The sequence below is a fragment of the Pogona vitticeps genome, chromosome 1, assembly GCF_051106095.1.
Source record: "Pogona vitticeps strain Pit_001003342236 chromosome 1, PviZW2.1, whole genome shotgun sequence".
NCBI classification, from domain to species: Eukaryota; Metazoa; Chordata; class Lepidosauria; order Squamata; family Agamidae; genus Pogona; species Pogona vitticeps.
Genome location: NC_135783.1, coordinates 292,896,893 through 292,909,114, shown reverse-complemented (window position 1 = coordinate 292,909,114; position 12,222 = coordinate 292,896,893). Strand labels below are relative to the sequence as shown.

Here is a 12,222-nt window from a genome sequence, read left to right as displayed (position 1 = left end):
GATTACCTCTGCAATGACCAAAAAAGGAGGCTAAAAATGGATATAAATTTGAAACAACTCCAACAAGCTACAGCATACTACTATGTTTTCACAATATACTGTACATGTATGTGGTTATACGTTATGGAGAACTTTGGGCAATTGTCCATTTTGCCTAGCGCTGTGCAACACTTTAAGCAGCCCACCAACTTTACAATTAACTGTAAAAAGAGAGTGAGGGATTGGCAAAGGGTACAATCAAAAGAAGGGAGGGCTGTGGGACACATTGACCCCATCAAACTGAGGGGCCAGTATGGATGCTGGCACCGAAACAGTCTGCTGTTTCTGTCTGATCATGTAATCTGAATACAAGTGTAAAATACGCTGTGAATCAAGCTGCAGCAAAGCTGCATCACTCTGTTTCAGCGTGCCAGTACAGTTACAGTCAGAGTCCAGTTAAAGTCACTCTGCATATCTTATCTATCTTATCTATTAATTTTAAACAAATTGTATCCATAGAAAGTGTGGAATCTATTTTGTTCAGATTGCCATATTGGACTACCTATTGTTCTAGACTGGTGGTATAAATTTTGTAATGCTAATCTACCATCTATAATCTTAGAACTGCAGAACTGGGAAGGATCCCTCTGGATCATCTAATCCTGTTCCTGTCAAGGAAGCACAGTGGGGAATCGAACTCAGCCTCTGGCTCCACAGAGCAAGATCTGTTGTGCTAATGGTTATACACTTTCAGAGTTAGCACAACACCAGTGGCAGCAGCCAAAGAAGTCTACAGGATACCCTCTTCTGCTCACTATAATTTGCACTGGTTAAATAACAGCCTTGACAATTGCTTTGTGTTTGGGTAAAAAGTGGTTAATTGACCAAAAAAAAAAGAGTCAACTTCTGGGATTTTCCCTTGCATGCTGTCACTTTGTGAATGATAGTGAGCAGAAAAGAGTACCCTGGAGACCATCTTGACTGCTGCCATTGATGGTGTCAACATTCCGGCTGCCCTTTGCTATATAAAACTTGCCATCTTTTTTTCCAGTTGGCAATGCAGGCACAATATTCTGCAGCAATACTGGAGCATTTCCTGGCTTTTTAAATAATGGATACAGAAGCACAATATCCCACATTCATAAACAAGAGGGTTTTGTTTTGTTTGTTCAAGACTGGAATCAATTCTCTAACCACCTCCAAATCTTGGTTCAAGAATTCCACAGTCATCCTGGATTGGGAGGTGACAAGAAACGCATTTGGGGAAAGATTGTAATGATTGTCACCCTCATTTTACATTCCAAAGTGGTCCCAGCCTTTCTATGACCTCATTCTCACTGAATGTGTATAACCAGCCCTGTGATGTTGCACAGAGACAAAAATATTCCAGTGGTAGGTGTTCTGCGGTGTTCTACAAGTTCCCTCTTTAGAGATTCATATTAGTTGCTTGTCTAAACAAACTCATGGCTGAGGTAAAGAGGTAAAGTCTGATGCTGGGACACAATGTTGTGCGTGTGTGTGTGTGTGTGTGTGTGTGCGTGCGTGCGTGCGTGCGTGCGTGCGTGCGTGCGTGCGTGCGTGCGTGTGTGTGTGTGTGTGTGTATTCTGGTTCCAAAATGAGTATGAGTAATTTCTGAGTAATTTAATCTAGTTCTGAAAAAAAAATCTGCACAAATTTTGTATAGAATGTTGTAGGTAGATGTCAGGGGAGAGAATATGGAAGATAGGCATGAAATTTTTAATGTTGGAAAGAAAGAAAGAGAGAGATTGAGAGAGAGAAGTAAAAAGCCCTTTCTATTTTTTATTCAGCTTCAGCATTCATCAAGAAACCAAAGACAACTGATGCTGTAGTAGGAAGTGTTGCTGTTTTTGAAGCAGAGACAGAGAAGACAGGAATTAAGGTGAAGTGGCAGCGAAATGGTATAGAAATTGCTGCAAGTGAGAAATACGTCATCAAGTCAGAGGGGAACAAACACTCACTGACCATTAATAATGTTGGAAAAGAGGACGATGTGACTTATGCTGTCATTGCTGGAAGTTCCAAAGTCAAGTTTGAACTCAAAGTGAAAGCACCAGGTAAATGGTTTTCAGCATGGATGCAGTAACTGGCTTGTAGGGTTATTGAAGTTTTCATGAACAACCTAATAGGACTGTTAAAGAGAATATATTGTATTAAATAAAGGGCAAGTGGCATTGTTACATATGGAAAGCTACTTCTTTGTTAATTTGTTCATTTATTTATAATATTTTTTTGCCCTGCCTTTCTCCTTAAGAAGGACCCAAATTGACTTACAGAATTAAAATACAATATTTAAAGCTAAAAACAGTAAGTATACAAATACTAAAAAGGATCAAACAAATGCCACACGAGAAGATGGTAAACAGAAGCAACATCAAAAACACATTCAAAGCAGTAAAGCACAATCATCCATTTTAAAAACCCACTGAGGCAGCCAAGGGAGTTTGCCTGAAGAGAAAGGTCTTTACCTGCTTGTGGAAGGATAGCAAAGATGGGGCCAAGTGAAATCTAATCTGCAAATAAACTTGCTAGCCTAAATGGCATAATACATTAGTAGCCAGCCAGTTGCTTTTGATGTTTCTGTCTTGGCTGAATGGAGGAGGAAGTGATCTATCCAGGGGAGGAATGGACCATCTCCAATACTTGGGGTGCTCGTCCCACCTTCCTATATGGTTTGTGCCATCACTAAATGGCAGTACCCCAAAACCCCTTCACTAGATTTGGAGTTGCTATTTAACCTGTAATAGGGACTACTTCCATGGGAATATTCCTTTTATCGAAGCAGGCAAACAGTCAGTATTCTCTTTCCATAGCTGCATAAGCACTACCACCACTAAAGACTGAATTTAATAGAATCTCTGGGCACATATCCAACTAGTCAAAACCTAGTTATTTATTATATATACCAACATGAGCTTATGGGCAAGAGATAAACAGTGTGGAATAATCACTGGGGGCTACAGAGGGAAGAGGGAATATGGACATATATCACCATCCCCCCCCCCCTTCCTGACAAGGAAAGCATTCTGGTGGGACTCCATCTAGTGACATTACTACTAGAAAAATAAAATTCTGGACCTAGCTCATAAACTGTTCCTGTATTTCTACATTTCTGGCTGAAGGTGTTTTTTTAAAAAAAGAAAAATCAAAGTGTAAAAACAAACAACAAAAAAGAGACCAATCCTATAAACAAAAGTGCATGTTAAAGCAATGTTGCATTCTCTCAATCCTAACTTACGTAACAGTATAAAAGCTATGTCCCATGAAGTTGCTTCTGACTTACAGAAAATTTAAGAATTAATAACCTCCAACAGGTCATGCCATTTACTACACCTTCTATAGATGTTGTAAAGTAAAGGCCATGGTTTCCTTAAGAGAGTCAATCTGTCTCATGTTAGATCCTCCTTTATTCCTACTGTCTTCAAATATTGTCTTCTTGCAGGAAGCTCAAATAGGTTAAATGTTTTTACTGCTAATTTTAAAGTTTGTTGCCAATTATGAACTCTTGTGTGTCCCCGTAATAGGACCTAGACTGTAACATGAAGTACTTACCAAAGTAGCATACTGTCTAGCCTCCATTTTATTCAGAACAATCACATTTTCAGCATATTTTCCTGAAACAATGAGCTCTCCGTAATTGTCATTGCACTCTCTTCCTTGCATCTAGAAAAGATGGAAGAGGTCCCACCTTCTGAAGAGGTGTCTAAACCAATTATTCCAAGTGCTCCTCCTGAAGTTAGATCTGAACCAACTGTGTCAAGTTCATCTACAGCTGCAGATACTGGATCCAAAGACAACAGCAAGAGCTCAGAAAGTAAATGCAATACTTGTACTATCCTTCTAAGAGCTACCGTTCACAGTATCGTAGAGATGTCATCTCTACCTAGAGATGACAGTAAGGAAACCTTGGATATTTCACACGCAGACCATACACTCTACAGTGTAATGAAAAGTTGTATGATGTATGAGGCTGCAATGAAGCAGAAAAAGTTGGCTGTAAAAAAGAGAAACAGATTTTATTATAATAACTCCACCCATAATAGAAAAGTGAGGGCATGATCAGACAGCTTCAAAGGCATGTGCTAGTTCACACCAGAAAGGGTTTCTTTAACAGAAGCAATATCTCTTTAAACAACCATTCCATCTGCTAAGGAATTGCTCCATCCCATCCCTCAAAAGTAGAAGATCTAGCTTGGGCACGGATTGGGGTTGGACTGGAATGCATTTCCACATGTGTCATGTGATTGTTGAGAAATATATCACACTGGACTGCTTCACAAGCTGTCCAAATTGCAATCTATTTCTTTGTGGGTCCACACCTTTGATTAAGATGCTACAGCAAAACTACTATGGAGAACAGGGTGGAAATCTATATTGAGGATAGCTTAGAAATAATCCATTCCACACAAAGTGTTTTTGGAAGGGGAAACAATATGTAATTTAAGCTTGTTTTTTTCAGCTCTTCCAGCAGAAGTCCCAGAAAAGATCTCTGTGGACCCTATTGGTATTTTTGTATCTCGACCACAGAATGGAGAAGTCACTGTTGGTAAGTTGAAAGACCTGATAGAAAAGGTGCTTCTGCTGACTGTGGTCAAACAGAAGGCTCCTCACCCTGGCAAATATAACACTATGTGCAGTTAAGCCGCCTCTTCTTCTTCTTCTTTTTTCTTAATGGACTTTTCATGGTATAAAAAAGATGGTGGAAAAGGCAGAAAAACAGGGGAGAGTTACAAATGGAGAACATGATGCCTGAACCCCCAAACATGATTAAAAGATCCACCTGAACCTATCGTGTCCCTCTACATAGATATATGCTAGTGTTTTAACAGAATGCTATACCTCAAAGCACATATTTATCTTATTATTTATCCTGGCAAGGTGGGAACATCACATTTACTGCTATAGTAGCAGGGGAAAGCTTGCTGAAGAAACCTTCGGTGAAATGGTTCAAGGGGAAGTGGATGGACCTTGCAAGCAAAGTGGGGAAACACCTCCAACTGCATGAGACATACGATCGAAATAACAAGGTACTACTGGCAGTCATGGACTTGATTTCAACATCTTTTGTAGGCTCTTTTCTATCAGTTCAAGATATAAAAATATTCTTTTCTTGGGGTCACTATTGCTAATTGCATATACTGTAGTTACCACTTTTGTTGTTAGTTGCTAGTTACCAGTTCCCTTTCTGTCACAAAACATTCTCAAACACTACTGCCATTTGCAACCTGCAAACATCCATGCTCTGGCACCAAGATTTGTACCACAGTGTCTGGGAAATGTATCATTCATGTATCTATGGCACCAGCTGGGAGATTAAGAGTTTTCTTATATTTAATTGCATTATGTTCTTCGAGGACAGGGATCTCCAAACTTTTCAGCATGAGGGCCACATCATATATTTTACACATTTTTTAGGACTGAAGGAACACACTGCACACATACTCATGCACTCACACAAGCACGCATGGGCTGAAGGGAACAGACCTGAGCCTCAGGCGTTCGCCGGGCCAGATAAAAAGGCCAAATGTGGCCCCAGGCAGTAGTTTGGAGACCCTTGTTCTAAAATATCTGAACTCCATAAACAGCCAATTTGCTTTTTTGTTTTGTTTTGGAATGTCCCTTGACAGCAGTGTTTACAGGATGTCCACTTTTTTCACGTATATGTGGTCATGAAAAAAAAATTAACAGGAAAACAAGATCTAGGACAGAATTAAACAAGTCAGCTGCAGTGAAAAGAAGAGATAAAGAAATAATGTAGTTCGTAATGCTCACTGGGCCATCCACCAACAAAAAGGATTCTAAGCTCTTAGTATGGAGATTTACACCTATGCTTTGGTACTTGAGTAGAAAGATCTGAACCATTGCTTGGGAAATCAGAAATGGAGTGGTTACAGAGGCCAAGCTTGCTGGGGGATTTTAGGGGCAGTTGTAGCTGAAGAAAAATAACTCTTCCAAGTTTTCGTCTGAATATACAATGCCCAATAAGATATCGTACCAAGACACAATAGAAAAATCTGTTTGTTTTCACTTACTGGAAAGACTCAATTATTTCTTCTTTTTAAAAAGGTTTATGTATTTGAAATGAACATTATTGAAGCAAAACCAACTTATTCTGGAGGATATAGATGTGAAGTGGCAACTAAGGACAAGTTTGACAGCTGTAATTTTAGCCTTGTTGTTCACGGTAAGATGACTGTTTTTCATAATTGCTGGGAGTTGCCCAGCTTAGTTTCTCATCATTGCATACTGTATAACAATGCATTGCCTGATAATGAAAATAATATTTATTTATTTATTTATTTATTTATTTATTTATTTATTTATTTATTTATTTATTTATTTATTTATTTATTTATTTACAGTATTTTTTAGCCACACCATTACCAGTGGCTTTATTAATAATATTAGTGTGCCATCAAATAATTCCAATTCAGGATGACCCTTCCCAGGTTTTTCTATGTAGAGAGTACTCAGAAGTAGTTCACAATTCCCTTCTTCTGGAAGCCTCTAGGCATTAGTTTGCCTAATGTCACACAAATTGGCTCTTCTCCAGAAAGAGGAGACAAAGTGGAGAAGCAAAGACTTGACCTCTGACTCCACAGCCAGCTACCCAACTCACTGAGTTATCCAACCAGCATTAGGAATAAGACAATCCATATAACTTTTTATCAGTATAGTTATAGAAGTTTTCTTCCTTTGTGATTTTGAAGAATATGCATTATAGAACTGCTGGGTAACTCGATGGTTTAGGTATCTGGCTTTGGAGCCAGTGATGGGGAGTTCAATTCCTCACTATGCCTCCTTGACTCAATGATCCATAGGGTCCCTTTCATCTGTGCAGTTCATTTTTGTTTTTTTAGTCGTTAAGCCGTGTCCAACTCTTTGTGACCCCATGGACCAGAGCACGCCAGGCCCTCCTATCTTCCACTGCCTCCCGGAGTTGGGTCAAGTTCATGCTGGTAGCTTCGATGACACTGTCCAACCATCTCATCCTCTGTCATCCCCTTCTCCTCTTGCCTTCACACTTTCCCAACATCAGGGTCTTTTCCAGAGAGTCTTCTCTGCTCATGAGATGGCCAAAGTACTGGAGCCTCAACTTCAGGATCTGTCCTTCCAGTGAGCACTCAGGGTTGAGTTCCTTCAGAAATTATACTATATTTAAAGCAGGCAGAAGAACCTGATGTTGAACTTCAGTTCTCTTTAGTCTTAGCCAGTGTAGACAATGACAAGGTGTGACTGAGATTGTGGTCCTACAAAATCTGGAAGGCTGCAGGTTCCCTATTCCTGATTAAAGGCTAGGATTTAACTTATAGGCCATATTGAAAAGCATCTTAGTCCCAGTTTCATACTATAAATGGTTGAATTAGTTCATTTTTATCATTATACATATACCTGTTTTATTCCCCTTTTCACATTCATGTACATTTTAAAGAGGTGCCGAGGTGGAGGGAAGAGAGAGAGAGATTTGCATTTAACTCAGAAGTGTGCGACTTCCCAGGGGTAGGGAGCTTCACTGAGCTTTCACGACCAGGATCTAATGGTGGTTGTGGGTTTTTCGGGCTCTTTGGCTGTGTTCTGAAGGTTGTTCTACCTAACGTTTCGCCAGTCTCTGTGGCCGGCATCTTCAGAGGACAGCACACTGTGCTCTGGCAGTGCTGTCCTCTGAAGATGCCGGCCACAGAGACTGGCAAAACGTTAGGAATAACAACCTTCAGAACACAGCCAAAGAGCCCGAAAAACCCACAACAACCAGCTTCACTGAGCCTTCACCTGGGGGCACAGCTTGTGCCACCATTGCTTTCCCACTCACACACACACAGTTTATGCCCCTATAAACTGCTTTCACCCCAAAAAAAACTGATGACAACTGTCAGAATGTGGTGGCTGCAGCTGAAAAAGCGAAAACTGCAGTGTTTTGGACTATAACTTTGCTACTGAATTCTGGCACCAACCATTTTAGTAGCAAGGTTGTTTGGAAAGATGGAGCACCCTGGTTGCAGAATGCCCTTCTCCTCTCCATTGCCTTTATTTTGGCACCAAGTGAAAAAGCTGGTTATAACTAAACAGAGAGATCACAGCTTGGTCTTCAGTCTTGATATTTTTTTGTCTTATCTTTTGCAACATTTCAATCATTTGAAGGTGTTGAAATCGTATTAGATTCTTTAAATGTGATTATATTGATTGTACCTCATTCTGAGATCTGTCAATATGGTAAAGATACATATATAAACAAATAAGAACAGGGCAACATGTTGCCCGATCCTGACTTACATGTATTATTAAATATATATTTATATACACATTATGTCCCAAAGTACACATTTTCTATATCAGTTTGAACCTAAAAATCACATTCAAACATTTGGCGAATTTAAAAACAACTGGATAACTAATAGCAGAACCCTACACATGTCGCCTCAGATGTAAGTCCCACCAGACCTGCAACTAGCAATTTTGGCACCCAAAATGTGTCTCCATATTGCCCACCCTCCGACAAGGAAGGCCTTGTCTAACCACAATCTTGGTAGACCAGCCTTCCATCCTGATGCAGCTTCCTGCTTTGTATCTGGGCTGGAGGAGCTATCCACTGAAACAAGGAATAAACATGCCCTCTGAGGTGGGAGGCCCAATCAACTCATGATCTGAGTAGACCCAGGCCTCCAGTTGAATTTTCCTCTGCTCCATCTGAGCCAGAGAACTGTATGATGAGGTTCAGGCAAATCTTCCTTCTGACAAAAGAGGCCTGGTCTTTTCCTGATCCAGGTAGACTTGACTTCTTTCTTGATGCTACCTCTCCAGACCAGAAGCCACTGATAGTCCTGTTGTCTGTTGCTGACAAAGTCTGGCTTACAGATCCTCTTTCTTCTGCTCCCCCTGATGGCCTGCATCTATGCTGGAGGCCTGTCATCTTGTCCTGTGGCAGGAGATAGAGCACCAGGGCAGTAAATCTGGTCATCACAGGAAGCTGGGAAGGGGTGCAATTTCTAAATGGGACACCTGGAACAAAGACTCAGTTGCCCTGCCCTAGTTAGAGCCCTGAGTCCCACTGAGGAACTTACTTGCAGGCAAGTGTAGGTTAGGTTACAGTCTAGTTATGACCCACACGTTACTCTGGGAGATGCAGATCTATTTAGTTTGTACTAGGATTTACAAACACTGTATTTTGTACTTAATAGAATAGATATTACAAAACAGATGTTTCATGGCTTCAGTGTGTGGGTTTTTAAAAAAAACAGTTAAGTACTGGAATATAATCAGGATAAACCTGAATATATTTGTGGTCTGGCCAGTATGCATTTTGCAATCTAATTTTTGGGTGTGTCTTATTGGTAATTGGGATTGCTGCCTTGTTGTGGCGAAGGGGCTTGAGTAACTCAGAGAAGCTATGGGCTATGCCGTGCAGGGACACCCAAGACGGACAGGACATAGTGGAGAGTTCCGACTAAACGCAATCCACCTGGAGTAGGAAATGGCAAGCCACTCCAGTATCTTTGCCAAGAACGCCCCATGATCAGAAACAAAAGGCTAAAAGATATGACGCTGGAAGATGGGCCCCTCAGGTCGGAAGGCGTCCAACATGCTACTGAGGAAGAGTGGAGGACAAGTACAAGTAGCTCCAGAGCTAATGAAGTGGTTGGGCCAAAGCCGAAAGGACGCTCAGCTGTGGACGTGCCTGGAAGTGAAAGGAAAATCCAATGCTGCAAAGAAAAATACTGCATAGGAACCTGGAATGTAAGATCTATGAACGTTGGGAAGCTGGAGGTGGTCAAACAGGAGATGGCAAGAATAAACATCGACATCCTGGGCATCAGTGAACTAAAATGGACAGGAATGGGCGAATTCAGCTCAGATGATTATCATATCTACTATTGTGGGCAAGAATCCCGTAGAAGGAATGGAGTAGCCCTCATAGTCAACAAAAGAGTGGGAAAAGCTGTAATGGGATACAATCTCAAAAATGATAGAATGATGTCAATACGAATCCAAGGCAGACCATTCAACATCACAATAATCCAAGTTTATGCACCAACCAGCATTGCTGAGGAGACTGAAATTGAACAATTCTATGAAGATTTACAACACCTTCTAGAACTGACACCAAAGAAAGATGTTCTTCTCATTCTAGGGGACTGGAATGCTAAAGTAGGGAGCCAAGAGATAAAAGGAACAACAGGGAAGTTTGGCCTTGGAGTTCAGAACGAAGCAGGACAAAGGCTAATAGAGTTTTGTCAAGAGAATAAGCTGGTCATCACAAACACTCTTTTCCAACAACACAAGAGGCGACTCTATACATGGAAATCACCAGATGGGCAATATCGAAATCAGATTGATTATATTCTCTGCAGCCAAAGATGGAGAAGCTCTATACAGTCAGCAAAAACAAGACCTGGAGCTGACTGCGGTTCTGATCATCAGCTTCTCATAGCAAAATTCAAGCTTAGACTGAAGAGATTAGGAAAAACCACTGGGCCACTCAGGTATAATCTAAACCAAATCCCTTATGAATACACAGTGGAAGTAAAGAACAGATTTAAGGAACTAGATTTGGTGGACAGAGTGCCTGAAGAACTTTGGATAGAGGCTCGTAACATTGTCCAGGAGGCAGCAACGAAAACCATCCCAAAGAAAAGGAAATGCAAGAAAGCAAAGTGGCTGTCCAACGAGGCCTTAGAAATAGCAGAGAGGAGAAGGGAAGCAAAATGCAAGGGAGATAGGGAAAGTTACAGAAACTTGAATGCAGACTTCCAAAGAATAGCAAGGAGAGACAAGAGGGCCTTCTTAAATGAACAATGCAAAGAAATAGAGGAAGATAACAGAAAAGGAAAGACCAGAGATCTGTTCAGGAAAATTGGACATATTAGAGGAACATTTTGCGCAAAGATGAACATGATAAAAGACAAAAATGGGAGGGACCTAACAGAAGCAGAAGACGTCAAGAAGAGGTGGCAAGAATACACAGAGGAATTATATCAGAAAGATTTGGATATCCCGGACAACCCAGACAATGTAGTTGCTGACCTTGAGCCAGACATCCTGGAGAGCGAAGTCAAGTGGGCCTTAGAAAGCCTGGCTAACAACAAGGCCAGTGGAGGTGATGGCATTCCAGTTGAACTATTTAAAATCTTGAAAGATGATGCTGTTAAGGTGCTACATTCAATATGCCAGCAAGTTTGGAAAACTCAACAGTGGCCAGAGGATTGGAAAAGATCAGTCTACATCCCAATCCCAAAGAAAGGCAGTGCCAAAGAATGCTCCAACTACCGTACAATTGCACTCATTTCACACGCTAGCAAGGTTATGCTCAAAATCCTCCAAGGTAGGCTTCAGCAGTATGTGGACCGAGAACTCCCAGAAGTACAAGCTGGATTCCGAAGAGGCAGAGGAACTCGAGACCAAATTGCTAACTTGCGCTGGATTATGGAGAAAGCCAGAGAGTTCCAGAAAAATATCTACTTCTGCTTCATTGACTATGCGAAAGCCTTTGACTGTGTGGACCACAGCAAACTATGGCAAGTTCTTAAAGAAATGGGAGTGCCTGACCACTTTATCTGTCTCCTGAGAAACCTATATGTGGGACAGGAAGCAACAGTTAGAACTGGTCATGGAACAACTGAGTGGTTCAAAATTGGGAAAGGAGTACGGCAAGGCTGTATATTGTCCCCCAGCTTATTTAACTTATATGCAGAATACATCATGCGGAAGGCTGGACTGGAAGAAACCCAAGCCGGAATTAAGATTGCCGGAAGAAATATCAACAACCTCCGATATGCAGATGATACCACTCTGATGGCAGAAAGTGAGGAGGAATTAAAGAACCTTGTAATGAGAGTGAAAGAGGAGAGTGCAAAAAACGGTCTGAAACTCAACATCAAAAAAACTAAGATCATGGCCACTGGTCCCATCACCTCCTGGGAAATAGAAGGGGAAGATATGGAGGCAGTGTCAAATTTTATCTTCCTGGGCTCCATGATCACTGCAGATGGAGACAGCAGCCCTGAAATTAAAAGGCGCCTTCTTCTTGGGAGGAAAGCAATGACAAATCTTGACAGCATCTTGAAAAGCAGAGACATCACCTTGCCAACAAAAGTCCGAATAGTCAAAGCTATGGTTTTTCCTGTCATGATGTATGGAAGTGAGAGCTGGACCATAAAGAAAGCAGACCGCCGAAGAATTGATGCCTTTGAATTGTGGTGCTGGAGGAGGCTCTTGAGAATCCCCTGGAC

General features: G+C 41.2%; 1 protein-coding gene across 1 annotated transcript in view; it reads left to right on the top strand.

Annotated features, from left to right (window-relative positions):
- Window positions 1–12,222, top strand: part of MYBPC3 (myosin binding protein C3) — a 108,398-nt gene that overhangs the window by 11,257 nt on the left and 84,919 nt on the right. The window contains exons 2-6 of the mRNA XM_072986070.2: window positions 1,789–2,055; window positions 3,666–3,812; window positions 4,458–4,544; window positions 4,877–5,025; window positions 6,065–6,182. Coding sequence (XP_072842171.2) covers window positions 1,789–2,055; window positions 3,666–3,812; window positions 4,458–4,544; window positions 4,877–5,025; window positions 6,065–6,182 — 768 coding nt within the window. The remainder of the gene's footprint in view (window positions 1–1,788; window positions 2,056–3,665; window positions 3,813–4,457; window positions 4,545–4,876; window positions 5,026–6,064; window positions 6,183–12,222) is intronic.